At 42.6% G+C, this 18,615-nt stretch overlaps 1 protein-coding gene across 1 annotated transcript; it reads right to left on the bottom strand.

Annotated features, from left to right (window-relative positions):
- Positions 1-1,122: 1,122 nt before the first annotated feature.
- mylk4b (myosin light chain kinase family, member 4b) lies at positions 1,123-17,470 on the bottom strand. Its single transcript, XM_061683589.1, is given in 14 exon segments — positions 1,123-2,415; positions 2,520-2,568; positions 2,936-3,167; positions 3,266-3,394; positions 3,479-3,549; positions 4,132-4,185; positions 4,187-4,274; positions 4,382-4,491; positions 6,854-6,947; positions 7,541-7,646; positions 10,081-10,307; positions 10,391-10,751; positions 10,980-11,061; positions 16,937-17,470. Coding segments are annotated over 13 exon segments (2,133 nt in total). The 3' UTR covers positions 1,123-2,415; positions 2,520-2,523.
- Between the last annotated feature and the right edge of the window lie 1,145 nt (positions 17,471-18,615).

Genomic DNA, 18,615 nt, shown 5'->3' with positions numbered 1-18,615 from the left:
AAATATCACAACAGACATTTTATATTCAGTTAAACAAAACCATTCAGTCCACCTTGCAGTAACTCTCAAACGCCAGTGGGTGGCGCCCGTGTCCCAGCAATTGTTCCTATTGGGCGTTCGGCAGCGCATTGCGTGTATGATTTAATCCATCCATCCATCCATCCATCCATTTTCTGAGCCGCTTCTCCTCACTAGGGTGGCGGGCATGCTGGAGCCTATCCCAGCTATCATCGGGCAGGAGGCAGGGTACACCCTGGACTGGTTGCCAGCCAATCGCAGGGCACATACAAACAAAGAACCATTTGCACTCACAGTCGCACCTATGGGCAATTTAGAGTCTCCAATTAATGCATGTTTTTGGGATGTGGGAGGAAACCGGAGTGCCCGGAGAAAACCCACGCAGGCACGGGGAGAACATGCAAACTCCACACAGGCGGGGCTGGGATTGAACCGCGGTCCTCAGAACTGTGAGGCTGACGCTCTAACCAGTCGCCCACCGTGCCGCCGCATGATTTAATATTAAGCAATCAGTTCATTGCTTTATTTGCATGCAGTTGTTGATCTGTCCCAGCTTGGTCTTTTTGGAGAGAGGATCCCCCAACCTTTTGGTCGCTACCTTCAAAAAAGGAAAATGAGTCTTTTGTAGATGGCAGTCCAGATTTGACGGGAAGCTGCTAATTAGGTTAAGGTCCAGCAGGCATCTTTTAGTGGCCATCTCGCACAGCAGGGCCGCAGGGAGGAATGTAGTTTATCAAGTTGTTGTTTGGTGGGGGGGTTCGGCAACTGGGTCAGAGTCACTAAATAATGTACATTTTACTTTCATCTTCTTCACCTCTCTTACACTTTGCCTTTTTATATTTTAATCTTGTTGTCATTTCACTTCTGTTGTGATTTGGTGGTGCATAAAAAACGTTTAATTGTTCTAATTTATCCATCGTCAAGAATGCAATGCCAGTGTACACTACTATCATTTCCTCAGATTTTGTTTGTATCTATATTTTTGTATCAATAAACAACACTACACTTCAGTGTACTTTATTTTGTGCTTTATTTATATATAGATATTCTACATTTAGTAATATAATTACACAAAACATTTTTTATAACATGAATTAACCAACTATTATTCAAAATTACAAAGCTTTTCAGTCCAAAATGGAACTGCAAACAATTGTGACAAACATTCCATCACATAAAGATGCAATGGTCAAGAATCTGAACAAGCCAGCCAAAACACAAAACAGTAACAGGCAGCATATGACCAAGGAGTTGGGATGTACACCCCAATAAGAAACATCCTTAGTATGAGCTGAAATTTCTAATAATAAGATTGTGGGTCGTTCAGTGACTTCCTACCAATAGCTATCTTAACAAGACTGTGACAGTACTGCACAAATTAATGCAGACTACAATCTCTGCTCTATTTTTGGTTCACCATTTTACTGAATTCTGACTAACTGTGCAGAAATGACAGAAATCCTGCACTTCAAGTACACTTGTTAAACCAGTAAAAAAAAAAAAAAAAAAAAGAACATCCAAATCAACACCAGTCATATACCTGAAACATTCATAGGTAGTATTGTGTAAATTATATTTGTTATGCCTTCATGGAAGGTGAGGGGGCTACCTACTCCAGGCTGCCAAAGCAAAAGGCAGCCATCGACATGAAAGCTAACAGCAAGGAAAGTACGATAAACATGTGCTGAGTATGACAGGTTTCAATCATTGACATATTTAGATTTTTGTGCATTACAAATCTAATATACAAAATTCCAACAGTTTTTTCATGTTTCTCACAAAATAAAAAATTTCATAAGACTTGTACATAAAAAAGAAAGTAACATGTAGTCTCCAAAACATAGAGGTTGATTACAGTAGTAGCATTCAATAAATTGTTTGCTGAACAGTGGAAAAATAGACCAAAAAGTGCCATGCATGCAAAAAACCAGTAAAACATTTTTCCGTTTAACGTGGTGGATGCTGTATCTCTAATTTGAGAATATCCAAAACATTCAATCGATCATCATGTCTTCTTCAATTTTATCACCGCCCTTTATCTTTAAAATCATGAATTATACATGGCAATATCTGTAGAGGCATGTCACCACACACCAGGGATGTTAAAGATTAAGTCTAAGCTATTATATTCTTCAGGACAGTCAACAATTTGTATTACAACTACAATGATAAAACTGTCCTGCTTCTTATTCTGGCCTCACTCTAACTCTAACCCTAACCCAAACCCCACTCTACTGCTGATGAGAGGTACTGTAAGAGCAGCTGCTCCAAGCTAATGTGGTGATGCTAAGTAGAGAGTAGATATTCAGTAGCCATACAAGTACAGCAGCATTGGTCCAGTGTTGGGCATGAGGGCCCAACATTGTCAAAAGGCATACTGGTGGTCTTCCAATGTTTCTGAAAAGGAAACAGACATCTAGGTTGATAATGAGAAGGTTCATTTAAAAACAAAATTAAAGAGATTTTCAGTCAGTGGATTGGGTACCACGAAATGATCTCACCTGTTTAGCACTCTGGAGAGGTTGGTCGTGTGGAGCGTGACTTGTTTTTCTGCAGTAAGAGAGGATGCAATGCATTATAATACTGGAACATACAATTGAACTGATGTACATACTTTAGTATGAGTGTGTTGGTTACTAGCTCCCAGGAGACTAGTATTAGCTGCCAGCCGGTGACAATGCTACCAATCAAATGTCAATGGGCCAAGATTTTGTTGAATTGTGATCACTTTATAGTATATTTGTACATCATTTGGGAATTTGGCAGCCCACAAAACAAAGCGAGCGAACACCCTCCATAAGATTTTCCTAAATTTTAGCCATGTAAGCATTGCGGGACCTACTGTGCCTGTCCATCAGGTCATCATTAGGCTTTCTATGATCTTGTATACTTACTCATAGTTCAAATTGACTCTTACCTTCACATGTAACTTGTAGTGCAGACTTTGTTCTGACAGCCAGGGGTGTCTGAGAGACTCTGTTGCACTCATCCTCCAGTTTTTGCTCTTTACCAGCAAACGTGTGATGAAGTCTTTGGCCTCTTCAGAAACATCTGTAAACTCCTCTTCCTCAAAGTTCCACTGACAGGCCAGAATGTTGTTTAGAGTTTCATTGTCATCATCCCCAAGAAAAGGAGACAAGCCACTAAGTCTGAACAGAGGCAGGAGAGAAAAGAAAGCGATACTCAAATAAGTAGGCTGGTGGCAAGGAGTTTTGAAGAGACAGTTTTTTAGACAGTGAAAACTCACAGCATATAAGTGATGACCCCAAGACTCCACATGTCTGTAGGGAATGAAACAAACTCATAGTTGATAACTTCAGGGGCCAAAAATTCAGGCGTTCCGAAGTTGACCTTCAGCTTCTCTCGAGGTTTGTACCTGTTTGAGACACTCATTGTAATATCATTGATTTTAAAAAATATATATAAAAAAAGATGACAGATCATTTTAAAAAGAGTTTACCTCCGGGCCAAACCAAAATCAATAATTTTTATCTTGTTTGTTGCTCTGCTGACACAAAGAATGTTCTCTGGCTGAAAACGAATAAAAAGGAGAGGAAATATGAAACGTGTTGTCACAATGATTTTAGACAATAAATTCCTGGGGAAAAAAATGGATAGAGAGCAATGATCAGCCTCCCCGAGTCCTGAATCCTAATTCCTCATCTTTCAAAGCTAGTTTGGAGGAGTCCTTGCGTCCGGCTTTGTGGGAACCCTTCTTTTCCAAGACGGTATGAGAACTTATTATAATTGAAATTATAGTTCCTAGGCGGCACGGTGATTGACTGGTTAGAGCGTCTGGCTCACAGTTCTGAGGACTGGGGTTCAATCCCCGGCACTGCCTGTGTGGAGTTTGCATGCTCCAGCACTCCCACGACCCCTGTGAGGATAAGCGGCTCAGAAAATGGATGGATGAATGGATTATAGTTCCAAAAATATATAAATATCACTTTTATTAGGATTGTCACTATATTGTTAAAAGAAATGTTAATAAACACGAACATAAAGACATGCCCATAAAGGCGTGGTAGGATGAGTTTACTGTGAAATGAACCAACACAGCAAATTAATATTTTTACAATTGAGAAGCTACAAAGGAACAATTTAAATGGTTACCTTGAGGTCAAGATGCAGTATGTACATTCTGTGCATATACTGCAGTCCCTCACAGAATTTGGCGTATAAACAGCACCGTGTCAAACTCAGTTAGGTTGCAGTTCTCGTCAATGATGCGGTCAAACAGCTCACCCCCCTCAACACTAAGGCACAGAGAGAAGAACACAGCATTTTGACAATAATCCCATCATACTTGGATGGAACAACACATGTTTAATATTCCACAGAATTGAAGTGCCCTAAGACTTACTACTCCATGACAAGGATGACGTCATGACGGGACTCAAAGGCTGCATACAGCTGGATGAGGTTGCAGTGGTTGAGCTGGTTCATTACCTGGATTTCATTCCTCACCACATCCTGAGGGACCAAACATAGCATGACAGCCAGTACATCTCAATAAACACACATGGATAGTCAATAGAGAAAGGGAAAGAGAGCATTCCGAGACATTAATGAGGCATTGTTGGTAGCTCAATCGTATTTATATTCGCTTAATAAGGACATACTGTATAAAAGCTCCAAAGATTGCGAGTTTTGATTAGAATTTTTTTATTATTATTTTTTTAAACAAAGGATGCTTTACAGGCGGCATGGTGGCCAACTGGTTAGAGCGTCAGCCTCACAGTTCTGAGGACCCGGGTTCAATCCCCGGCCCCGCCTGTGTGGAGTTTGCATGTTCTCCCCGTGCCTGCGTGGGTTTTCTCTGGGCACTCCGGTTTCCTCCCACATCCCAAAAACATGCATTAATTGAAGACTCTAAATTGCCCGTAGGTGTGCATGTGAGTGCGAATGGTTGTTTGTTTGTATGTGCCCTGCGATTGGCTGGCAACCAGTTCAGGGTGTACCCCGCCTCCTGCCTGATGATAGCTGGGATAGGCTCCAGCACGCCCGCGGCCCGAGTGACGAGAAGCGGTACAGAAAATGGATGGATGAATAGAAACAGGTGGATACATGTTAATTGTACCTTGTGCCATCTATTGAGAGAGCATTCAATTGTTCTACCTGTCACAGATGGATAAACAAAGATATATTTGTAATGAATAATGATTTTCAAACAATTTAAAAATATCTCTGATTGTAATGACATGTTTTGTTTATATGACCTCTTTTGGTGCAGCATAACAATAAGCTCCACCTTAACGACAAATCATTTCCAGCTTTACATATTTTTACGAAATGTTACGTCAACATCGGTCGCCATTTTTTGTTTGCGTCGCTGGGAAGTGACGTCAAAAGGCGATATGCCCAGTTTGGCCGATGTTTTTAGCATGAGCTACAATAGCAGCCGCGCCAGCGATGAACGCAAAGCCATGAGCAAAGAGAGGAATTAACCAGCAATGAAAATAGACTTGAGAATGGATGGATGGATGGATGGATGGATGCTTTACATTGTTTTGAGTTGTTTAACACACAGTATAAAAGAAAAAAATGCTAGAAAATTGGGATATCTGTCATTTTTAATTACTTCATCGACTCATCCTAATCTTGACATGACTTGTAACCGCTATTGAAAATTTGGGCAAATATTTCTTGGATCTTCTTGGCTCTGTTTGGATTTTCACTTTTCGCCCTGCTTATGAGTGGAAAGTTCCCTGTCTGAAATATATTAGTTAAATTGTTGTTGAACTCTCCTCAATTTCAAGTAACCCAGCATTATAGTAGCTGTATAGTGGAAGCTGCAAAATTGGACAATCTCTTTGGTTACACTTGTTGACTTCCAGTGAGCTCTAATTTCTAAACATTAAGGAATCAATTATAACAATGAAATAATCGGTTCCAGAAGCAAACTGTCGCCATCATAAAAACTTGTATTAACTGTGCAGGCAGGAAGAAAAAACAAATTGAAATGTACGCTAACCATTTAATGAGAGGAGGGAGGATGCAGATTGCTTTGTACTGTATATCCATAATGGTCTCTGCAGTATTCATTTTATTTTCTATTATATTCTTCTTTTTCCATTTTATTATTTTGAACTTATTGTTGAGTTAGCCACAAAGTACTAATAAACATCCTGGGCAGAAATGCAAGAATAGTGAAGGTCAGGACATGACAAAAACAAAAGGGTCGCTTGTATTCAACAGAGCTCACTTCCCCATGTTCTGTTTATACAATTCTACTTTTATTTTCGCAACATTGTACTGATCAGACAGGGCTGAGATGTGTACCACTTTCCTGTGCTTGTTTTACATTTAAGATATTATTATTACAGTATATATGCCACTCGCCGGCACGGTGGACGACTGGTTCGCAGATCTGGATCACAGTTCTGGGGACAGGGGTTCAAATTCCGGCCCCGCCTATGTGGAGTTTGCATGTTCTCCCCGTGCCAGGGTGATTTTTCTCCGGGCATTCCGGTTTCCTCCCACATCCCCAAAACATGCGTTGTAGGTTGATTGAAGACTCTAAATTGCCCGTAGGGGTGAATATGAGTGCGAAATGATTGTTTGTTTCTATGTGCCCTGCAATTGGCTGGCGACCGGTTAAGGGTGTACTCCGCCTCCCACCCGGAGATAGCTGGGATAGGCTCCAGCAGCCCGCGACCCTAGTGAGGAGAAGCGGTAAAGAAAATGGATGGATGGATGGATGGATATATGCCACTCTTCTATGGTGGCATCCCAAAGAAAAAAAGACAAAGCTACACTTTTTTTTCTTTTACCAAAATCATTTTTAATTTACTTTAAGGTTAATCCCCCAATATGTTTAATCTGTGTACTGTACCTTTTCCTTCTGACTCTTGGCCTTGATGATCTTGGCAGCCAATCTTAGGCCAGATGAGTTTTCAATGCACTTGTGGACCTGACCAAAACGTCCCCTGGTGAAAGAGAGCATACCATTTTATATAGAGACCACTAAGTCTTTGGTCACCGCTACAATGATCAAGACACTTTTCTCCATATTCCAAGGCAGATTTTGAAGCTGTAATTTAAAAAGCAAATGTACAGTAAGAAAAAAAAACCTCAGTAGTTCTGCACTGACAGTTTTCAAATCCTTACTTTATACAATATTTAACCCATCAAATGTTTCTGTACTGAACTATTGAAACAAATGAACACTTACTTGTGGGCTGTAAACAATCACGTCATTTAAATAAATTAATTAGGGCTACAGTATACTGTATACTCATTGTCATTTCTCTTAGTAATGTGAGAAATGTGCCTTTGTGCTAAACTAATCTCCAGTTTGAACAGGAGAATTTTAGCACTGGTCTTATATCAATGAGCCTGTTTTATAACTGCCCCCATGTACACAGTAACATGTCCTTTAGAGGGCAATGAAAAGGTCTACCTCATAAAACATGGGATCCATCTCTTATTCCATTTAAAACAAATAGAAGTGTCTTTGGTTTTATCCAAAATCAAAATAAACTCAGGCTATTATTACAGTATGATGTACGGCATAGCTCACCCTCCGAGGACCTCATCTCTGTTGATGGAGTAGTAGGCTGCTATTTGATGAGGTTTGGGAGTCACTATGCGATGGTCAAAGGGTGCTGGTGGTGGAGGACTGGAGTCTTAGGAAGATAAAAAAGCATGTTGATTTATGCTGACGAGTCATAATTCCAGTTCAAGATATCTCTAATTCAGGTCAATTCAAGATATCCACATGTCATTTTTTGGATATCCTAAATCAAGTTCTGACTAGGCAAAATCAAAACATAGATATGTGTAACTGGAATTACGGCATCCATCCATCCATTTTCTGAGCCGCTTCTCCTCACTAGGGTCGCGGGCGTGCTGGAGCCCATCCCAGCTATCATCGGGCAGGAGGCGGGGTAAACTGTAGGCCACTCCCAAGCCCGGATAAATGCAGAGGGTTGCGTAACGAAGGGCATCCATCTTAAAACTTTGCCAAACAAATATGAGCGTTCATCCAAAGAATTCCAAACCGGATCGGTTGTGGCCCGGGTTAACAACGTCCGCCACCAGCACCAGGGTGATGTGCAGACCTGTGGGAACTATAGAGGAATAAAGTTGATGAGCCACACAATGAAGTTGTGGGAAAGAGTAGTGGAGGCCAGACTCAGGACAGAAGTTAGTATTTGTGAGCAACAGTATGGTTTCATGGCTAGAAAGTGTACCACAGATGCATTATTTGCCTTGAGGATGTTGATGGAAAAGTACAGAGAAGGTCAGAAGGAGCTACATTTTGTCTTTGTAGATCTAGAGAAAGCCTATGACAGAGTACCCAGAGAGGAACTGTGGTACTGCATGCGGAAGTCTGGAGTGGCAGAGAAGTATGTTAGAATAATACAGGACATGTACGAGGGCAGAAGAACAGCGGTGAGATGTGCTGTAGGTGTGACAGACGAATTTAAGGTGGAGGTGGGACTGCATCAGCGATCAGCCTTGAGCCCCTTCCTGTTTGCAGTGGTGATGGATAGGCTGACAGATGAGGTTAGACTGGAATCCCCGTGGACCATGATGTTTGCAGATGACATTGTGATCTGCAGTGAAAGCAGGGAGCAGGTGGAGGAACAGTTAGAAAGATGGAGGCATGCACTGGAAAGCAGAGGAATGAAGATTAGCCGAAGTAAAACAGAATATATCTGCATGAATGAGAGGGGTGGTGGGGGAAGAGTGAGGCTACAGGGAGAAGAGATAGCAAGGGTGGAGGACTTTAAATACTTGGGGTCAACCATCCAGAGAAATGGTGAGTGTGGTCAGGAAGTGAAGAAGCAAGTCCAAGCAGGTTGGAACGGGTGGAGGAAGGTGTCAGGTGTGTTATGTGACAGAAGAGTCTCTGCTAGGGATGAAGGGCAAAGTTTATAAAACAGTGGTGAGGCCAGCCATGATGTACAGATTAGAGACAGTGGCACTGAAGAGACAACAGGTAGCAGAGCTGGATGGTGGCGGAAATGAAGATGTTGAGGTTCACTCTCGGAGTGACCAGGTTGGATAAAATTAGAAATGAGCTCATCAGAGGGACAGCCGAGGTTCGATATTTTGGAGAAAAAGTTAGAGAGAGCAGACTTCGATGGTTTGGTCACGTCCAGAGGAGAGATAATGAGTATCTTGGTAGAAGGATGATGAGGATGGAGCTGCCAGGCAAGAGAGCTAGAGGAAGACCAAAGAGAAGGTTGATGGATGTCGTGAGGGAAGACATGAGGGCAGTTGGTGTTCGAGAGGAGAATGCAGAAGATAGGCTTACATGGAAAAGGATGACGCGCTGTGGCGACCCCGAAAGGGACAAGCCGAAAGGAAAAGAAGAAGAAGAAGACAGTTAGAATAGTAGTTGGAATTGTCATTCAATATATCTGTAAAGTAATTGTTACTTGTCAGAACGACAGATAGAGATACCTATAATTCAGTTTTGCGTAGTCAAAACTGATTTACAGATATCTGGAATGTAATTTTGGCTAGGACATGTGACGTCACTTTTGCCATTGATGTGTATAGGGTTTGTCATTACACATAGCTACAATTCAGTTTCAGATATTTGCTTGTGCATTACATAACCCTTTCCAAAAAAATTTAATATCATGGAAAGGTTTATTTATTTCCATAATTGTATTCAAAAAGTTAAACTTTCATAGATGATAGATGCCCGATGAAAGCTGGGATAGGCTCCAGCACGCCCGCGACCCTAGTGAGGAGAAGCGTCTCAGAAAATGGATGGATGGATGGAATCTCTTTGATCAAAAACAGACAGATCAATGAACATATACATATGGGTCATTCCACGGATGTGGTGAAATGTTACGAGCAAATATTAATGGCAAAAAAGGCGGTGTACTCCGCCTCTCGACCAAAGATAGCTGGGATAGGCTCCAGCACGCCCGCGACCCTAGTGAGGATAAACAGTACAGAAAATGGACGGATATATATAACAACTACTGCCACTGATATACAGGATATTTACTCATCAGATATGAGCCTATTTTCATATAATAAAGTATCTTGGTGTTGTCAGTGTTATCTATGAAGGATAAATATGCCAAGCCTCACCTATGAAGAATTCCTTCACATCAGACTGGTCATTGTTTCCCTCACGTCCCTCTGTGTTGACTGCATCAGAGTCGGTATGTTTTGGCGTGTCTGTCTCCAACACATTTCCATCAGCCCTTTTATCATTATTGCCTTCCACTCGACTCTTTTTAAGATCGTCCTTCACCACGTCTTCTTCAGTGACACGACGTTTGCTGCAGGCGGCCACATCACCAACCTCATCAGAACTACAAACACAGGCCAAAATGATTTAATATTCATTATTTGTGGAAGATGTGATGATTATAGAAAAAACAGTATCTATAAGTACCTCTCTTGTTTTATGACAGACGTCTTGCCAGTCTTAGAAGAAATGTCTGCAAAGTTACTCAGGGTTGTGGATGAGATTTCTGCATCTGATTTATTCTTCTGCTTGTCTTCCTCTTCTTCATCGTCAGTCTTCTCTGAATTTAAATCTGATGACTTTATCGCTAATTCCACCTCTTCCTCAGGACCTGAGTCTTCGAAGACATCCTCGCTCTCCTTAGCTGATCCATTCAGAATCAGTGTGGATGACTCAAGATGGCTTCCATTTGACCTGTCCTCTGCCTTGTTGTTTCCATGAGAATGATCAATATTCTTTTTGTTGAGTTTTTCTACCTGTTCTGGCAGCACCAATCCAGTCAGTGAGTCTTAAGTAGGGGAGAATAAAGGGAAATGACATTTATTAAAATTTGATGTTTATTTTATTTTATTTTATTTTATTTTAGAAGCTTTGTTATGATATTTTTAATGGAATGTGTGAAATTTTCTCATTTAACAACTATTGGATGATAATAATAATAATAATAATTTTCTTTAGCACTTAAAAAACAATGCATTGTTACAGTCAACAAATGCTGGTAGTGAATCAAGCCTACCTGAAGTTTCGAGAGACCTCCTCTTCTTCTGAGGTTTGAGGCTCTTCAGGTTCAGTTTGCCTTTATCCTTGTCATCCTTTCCCTTTTGGAAAGTAATAACAGCAATTCAACATGAGTGACTTTGACAAAATGTGATGATCTTCTAGAGCCACAGGTTAAAATGTCATTTGAACAATAGAAAAGCTTCCTTATTTTCCCAGAAATTTCTGCCTCAATCCACATACAGATAATATGCAGACAAATGAATGTTTTTATGATTTTGTCTTTATACATAGTAAACAACATGAAAATATATTTCGAGAGTAGTCTTTTTAGATATATTTTTTAAATGTCACTGAACACTTAAGGACAAAACCCCCATTTCTAGGGCCTCCACAGTATTGACTGTATTTATTATTATTATTTTTATTTTTTGAATTAACTCACAGTAGGTTAATTGGCTGGATGCAGTCATTTTCATGGTTACTTCAAAGCAAATGAAGCAGATGCAAGTCTGAGCTAAAGAGTTTAGATCAGGTATGGTTTAGTAACCTCGTCAAAGAAAAAAAAACAGTATGAGCTCATGTTTAACAACCTCAAAACCCTTAAAAGACCACATAAGAAAACTGAATCAAATAATTGCATATTCCTTTCTTTGGTGAAGAAAAAACTGCATAACATCAACAAAAGTCAATAATAGGTTGGAGTGTATCATTGACCAAATCTAAAATCAAGAAACACCTTCATGAATGTAAATACAGTTTACAACAAGATGCAAGTATAAATTAGGGAACCAAGATTAGATTCAGCCAGAATCCCCTTCTGGATTCCAATTCATTGGACAGATCAAACCAAGGCAAGCCACATGTAAAAATGACGGGAAAGATGGAGAACATTGGATGGATGTACTCTGTATAAAATATCAGCGTTTCTTGAATCGTAAAGAGCATATTTTTTGTGAATCATGGCAAATTTAAGATGAAACTTACACTTAAATCATATCTTGATCATTTGATTTCAAATCCATGAGAAAAATCATGAAACAATCTGTCATTGTCCACATTCTTCTGGACCTAACTGTGCAGTATATATTGCATCATTTGACAAAAGTCAACATGAGCAATATGAACAGGGTTTGTTGCCGTCAGTGGTGCAGCTGCTTGCATGCATGATGAAAGAAGTAAATATGATTAAAAAGGTCGTGTATAATAAGAGCCGACACGGTGAAGACTGGTTAGCACATCTGCCTCACAGTTCTGATTTAAACCTCGGTCCCGCCTGTTTGGAATTTCCACTCTCTCTCTCCGTGCCTGAGTGGGTTTTCTCCGGGCACTCCGGTTTCCTCCCACATCCCAACAACATGCGTGGTAGGTTGGTTGGAGACTCTAAATTGCCCGTAGGAGTGAATGTGTGTGAGAATGGTTGTTTGTTTCTAGGTGCCTGGCAATTGGCTGGCGACCAGTTTAGGGTGTACCCCGCCTCTCACCCAAAGATAGGTGGGTGCATTTTTTTTATGACACTGGTATGCTGGTATTATATAGGGATAGCATTGAAAACATTTTCCTCATGCTCCTGTCCTTTACAATCACTTACAGAGGTTGGATAGTGCAGCTATGGCCTTTAAAGCATTTATTGTAACAATGCCACGCTATTCAGAACAACAGCTGGCTGTAGCGTCAGTCCAAGCCACTGCTGATCAAGACATATTTACGATGACATAACCGGTCTGACTTGAATCATTTACACCTGCGGGACAAGTGGGGAAGCTACTTAACATTACCATCTATCTAGAGTGATAGGTCAGGGAACAACAGAACTAAATATAGACATACATAAATATAGACGTATTAGGAGACTCAGTTGCTCAGATTAAGTTGCTCAGAACACATTCCAAACATTTCAAAATACTTTAACCTTTAAAGTCTCACACATTTTACTTCAAAATCACAGTGTTAAAAATCAGTTGCAGCATACAAATTTGAACAGATTTAAAAGCCAAGTGGATGTAAATAAAAAGTCAATGGAACCTTTTAATGTGTATATGACCGTAATTTAATTTCTGATCGTAAATGTCTTCTTTATAAAGCTGTATATTTATGCTGGATTCGATTGTGTCGACAAGAACCAATTCACATACAGTAAATGCAGGCATGGGGGGCCTCTGAGCAGTTGGAGTTCCTGGCTCTGCAGCACTTGAACAGTGCTACGGAACTGGATTAGCATTGTTCCTAAAAACAGTCCCAATTGCCATATTTTGGTCCACAGCAGGATTTGAACACTGAACACCAACTGAGGTACTGCCACCCGAAACAAATGTAAATGTAGGTCTGTAGAGTGAAGCAAGGAACAGTTTAGGTACCAACATTTTTTTTTAATTGATCATTTATTTGGTTTTTTTTGTTTTAAAGAAAAACAGGAAATAAAAGTCATATAATTAGATTTCTCCCGCTCAACCATCAACAAAACATTTTTTATGTGATTACAGTAATTGGGTTACAAAAAAACAAGGTTACAAACCAAGTTTCTGCTCGAGTTCATGCTAAGTTTTAATTGCAATGCTAACTGGTTCAGAAGAACCTTAGCTATATGATAAAAAAAAAGTTTACCTGATTGTATGAGTAACACCAGGGTTGTGATAGCTTGAGTGACACACTCCATTACGAGGGTATGTGCTTTTTAAAACTTTTTAAGTTTTATTGATTTATATGATAAAAGACGATTCCAGTGACATGAGTATAATTTTCCTGTGACAAATATAAAAAAAAAGTTTTGACTCTTTAAAACGTGGTAGGTTAATTGAAGACTCTAAATTGCCCATAGGTGTTAATGTGAGTGTGAATGGTTGTTTGTTTATATGTGTGATTGGCTGGCGACCAGTTCAGGGTGTACCCCGCCTCTCGTCCAAAGATAGCTGGGATAGACTCCAGCACACCCGCGACCCTCGTGAGGATAAGCAGTCCAAAAAAAGGATGGATGGATGGTATCAATGGAAAGTTGATACCATTTGATACCAGTTGACAAGTGTGTGTGTGTCTGTGTGTATATGGTCAGGTGCAGTGTGAGATGGACGGTGGCCAAAGGTGGGGACCTTGGCGATCCGATCCCCGGCTACAGAAACGGGCTCTAGGGACGTGGAATGTCACCTTTCTGGCGGCGAAGGAACACGAGCTGGTGTGTGAGGTTGAGAGGTTCCGACTAGATATAGTCGGACCCGCCTCCACGCACAGCTTGGGCTCTGGTACCAGTCCTCTTGAGAGGGATTAGACTCTTTTCCACTCTGGAGTTGCCCACGGTGAGAGGCGTCGAGCAGGTGTGGGTATACTTATATTGCCGCCCGGCTCGGCACCTGTATGTTGTGGTTCACCCCGGTGGACGAGAGGGTAGCTCCCTCCACCTTCAGGTGGGGGGACAGGGTCCTGACTGTTGTTTGTGCCGATGCACCAAACAGCAGTTCAGAGTACCCACCCTTTTTGGGGTCCTTGGAGGGGGTGCTGGAGAGCGCTCCTGCTGGGGACTCCATCGTTCTGGTGGGGGACTTCAATGCTCATGTGGGCAATGACAGTGAGACCTGGAAGGGGGTGATTGGGAGCAACTCTGCTATTGAACTTTTGTGCCCACCACGGATTGTCCATAACGAACACCATATTCAAGCATAAGGGTGTCCTTGGACACCGTTCGATGATCGACTTTGTGCTTGTGTCATCAGACTTGCGGCCGCATGTCTTGGACACTCAGGTGAAGAGAGGGGCGGAGCTCTCAACTGATCACCTCCGATGGTGGGGGAAGATGCCGGTCCGACCTGGGAGGCCCAAACGTATTGTGATGGTCTGCTGGGAACGTCTGGCAGAATCCCCTGTCAGGAGGAGTTTCAACTCCCACCTCTGGCAGAACTTCACCCACGTCTCAGTGGATGTGGGGTACATTGAGTCTGGGTGGACAATGTTCGGCGCCTCTATTGCCGAGGTGGCCGACTGGAGCTGTGGACAGAAGGAAGTCGCTGCCTGTCGTGGCGGCAATCCGCGAACCCGTTGGTGGACACCAGCAGTGAGGGATGCCATCAAGCTGAAGGAGTCCTCGCGGGCCTTTTTGGCCTGTGAGACTCCTGAGGCAACTGATGGTTACCAGTTGGCCAAGCGGAATGCAGCTTTGGTGGTCGCTGAGGCAAAAACCCGGGTGTAGGAGGAGTTCAGTAAGGCCATGGAGAACGACTTTGAGGAAATTCTGGTCCACCAATGCGGCGTCTCAGGAGAGGGAAGCAGTGCACCATCAACACTGTGTATAGTGGGGACGGGGCGCTGCTGACCTCGACTTGGGACGTTGTGAGTCGGTGGGGAGAATACTTCGAAGACCTCTTCAATTCAACCGACACGCCTTCCCATGAGGAAGAAAAGTCTGGGGTCTCTGAGGCGGGCTCTCCTATCGCTGGGGTTGAGGTCACCGAGGTGGTTAAAAAGCTCCTTGGTGGCAAGGCCCTGGGGATGGATGAGATTCGCCCGGAGTTCCTCAAGGCTCTGGATGTTGTGGGGCTGTCCTGGTTGACAGATCTCAGATTCAGGAGGAGTAGTGTGGTTTTCGTCCTGGCCGTGGAACAGTGGACCAGCTCTTCACCCTCGGCAGGGTCCTCGAAGGTGCATGGGAGTTTGCCCAACTAGTCTACAAGTGTTTTGTGGACTTGGAGAAGGCGTTTGACCAGTGTCCCTCGGGGAGTATGGGTTACCGCACCCCCTGGTACGGGCTGTTCGGTCTCTGTACGACGGGTGTCAGAGTTTGGTCCGCATTGGCGCCAGTAAGTCGGTCCGCATTGGCGCCAGTAAGTCGGACTTTCCGGTGAGGGTTGGACTCCGCCAAGGCTGCCCTTTGTCACTGATTCTGTTCATAACTTTTATCAACAGAATTTCTTGGCCCAGCCGAGGCGTAGAGGGTGTCCAGTTTGGTGGCCTCAGTATTGCATCTTTGCTTTTTGCAGATGATGTGGTTCAGTTGACTTCATCAGGCCGTGATCGCCAACTCTCACTGGAGTGGTTTGGAGCAGAGTGTGAACTGGCTGAGATGAGAATCAGCACCTCCGAATATCCGCCGCAGGGTGTCCGGGCTCTCCCTTAGAGATAGGGTGAGAAGCTCGGTCATCTGGGAGTTGCTCAGAGTCGAGCTGCTGCTCCTCCCCATTGAGAGGAGCCAGATGAGGATACGGGATCCGCTGGAGAGACTACGTCTCTCGGCTCACCTGGGAACGCCTCGGGCTCCCCTCGGAAGAGCTGGAGGAAGTGGCTGTGGAGAGGGAAGTCTGGGCTTCCCTGCTAAAGCTACTGCCCCCACGATCCGATCTCGGATAAGCGGAACAAAATGGATGGATGAGTGTGGCTCGTTGAGTGACCACTTCCGAGAGCCATTCAGTGGCAGATATGCACATTAACCTACATTACAGCTAATCACATAGAAAAAATATGAAAAATAGAAGGGACCTACTTAGGTCTACCAATGGTCAGATCAATAAGTTCGATGATGTAATTTCTACTGAGTCATGTCACAAAATGTTTTTTTATATTTCTCTGGATGGCTAAGAATTATTTAGTAAAAGGTTTGCATGTACTGTAGTCGAAAATTTTTACAGTTACAAGGAAGTCGTATCAACAAAATCCTACCAAAAAAGATTGATTTAAAATGTATTTTATATGTTACATATTATGTAAGTTGACAAAAGGGTGGGACAAGAGAAAAAAAAACATTTTAGGGGGTGCGTAAGAGTTATTTGGTATTTTAGATACTAAGGAATAACTTTTACTACAGCCACAGTTATATTATGTTTTAGGACAACCTATAATTTAAACAAGTGCATGTTGCTGTATTTTGTGTATGGATTATTTGAAATTTTATGGGGGGGTGTTCCTCTAATGTCCTTCAATTCTGGAATGACCCATTTAGCAGTACTGCAAACATACCACTGTCAGATATTATGATAAAAAGACTTTAAAGCTCACCTTGCGTTTGTATTGGCTTCCAGGCTTTTTAAAGACCAGCTTCATCAGCCTTGAGCTCTTCACCACTTCACCAATGAAGCTGATCACCTGCTGGATGCCCTCCACCAGTTTTACCACCGCTTCCAACCTGTGGCCCTGACTTTCAATCCGCTCATACACCCTCTCCACCACCCCCCACAACTCCCCACATGCTACTGCAACTTCTGAACCATTACTACCTCCAGCATCTGCATCACCACGACCCTCTTCGCTCATAAATGCCCGACCTCGATCCATCCTTCTCACATCCTGGGACAAACTGTCGAGTCGGGTCAGGACGATGTGCTGCATGTTGAGCAAACATGCCATCTGAGAGGCCAAGGAGTCCATGCGACTCTCAATGCAGCGTAGGGAAGCGTCATGAGAAGAGGAAGAGGAAGTAGCTTGGGACTTGTCTGATCCATTGAGGGAGGACTTTCTTCCACCAGACTTCTGACCATGAAGAGGCTTGGGATCATACATTCTGGCTAAAGAGTTGATCAAGCTGGAGCTCATGACTGATTTGTATTTTACTTCTTCTCAGAAAGAAAACAAAGTCACTCATTAATAAAGTCCTCTCAGTCATTCAGGCAAACAGTAAATGAACAAATATTTGCAAGAAGAGGAGGATGAAGAATGAACTGCTCCACAACACAACATTTCTGAGTTGAGTTTTAAGAACAGCAAATGGCACGCCTCCAAATTAAAGTGCAGCCCCCTGTGAACGTCAGGGAGTGGGTGGCCAGTGATAACAGCCGCGGGTTTGAGTGGGCAGTCGGGGATTGATGGGGGCTTATGGGGAGTTGCTGGAGAGGTTGCTATCTGACATTTGAGATGGCTCAAAGCCCTTTGGCTAGGTGTTAGAATCTTAGGAATCCACGACTGACACATGACCCTGTACGACATAAAACAAATAAAACTACCGGTACTACCAATCAAAAATAACAACTCAGTGTGAGTTGTGAGTGAGTAACACGGTGAGATTTAAAAGATGGAACTCTGAATATGGTCTACATTCAAAGTTCATGAGCAGAGTGACAGAAAGATGACGTAAGTGAGCATCATTCATTTATTCATTCATCTTCCGTTCCGCTTATCCCCACTAGGGTCGCGAGCGTGCTGGAGCCTATCTGACCAATCTTCCGGCGAGAGGAGCCAGATGATATACACCCTGAACTGGTCGCCAGCCAATCGCAGGGCACATTCACACACCTTCACACCTATGGGCAATTTAGAGTCTTCAATCAACCTTCCACGCATGTTTTTGGGATGTGGGAGGAAACCGGAGTGCCCGGAGAAAACCCACGCAGGCATGGGGAGAACATGCAAACTCCACACAGGCGGAGCTGGGATTTGAACCCCGGTCCTCAGGACTGTGAGGCAGATGTGCTAACTGTGCCGCCTTAAGTGAGTATCAGATAATAAAAAAATTATTAACCACTCAGACCTTTGAGCCAAATGCTTCCTGCTTTCCAAAATGGAAATTATCAGCAAGGATTATTGCCACAAATTTTGTGATGACAAGCTTTTTGAATCACTATTTTCTTTTTACATTTTATAGAGAATGTTGATACAAAAACTTGTAATACTATGCTTGGATAAAAAACTATAGTAGACAGACAGACAGTCAGATTGATAGACAGACAGACAGACAGACAGAT

Source organism: Phycodurus eques, chromosome 8 (genome assembly GCF_024500275.1).
Source record: "Phycodurus eques isolate BA_2022a chromosome 8, UOR_Pequ_1.1, whole genome shotgun sequence".
Classification (NCBI taxonomy): domain Eukaryota; kingdom Metazoa; phylum Chordata; class Actinopteri; order Syngnathiformes; family Syngnathidae; genus Phycodurus; species Phycodurus eques.
Note: the sequence above shows the minus strand (reverse complement) of the source record. Positions and strands in the feature narration are given on the sequence as shown.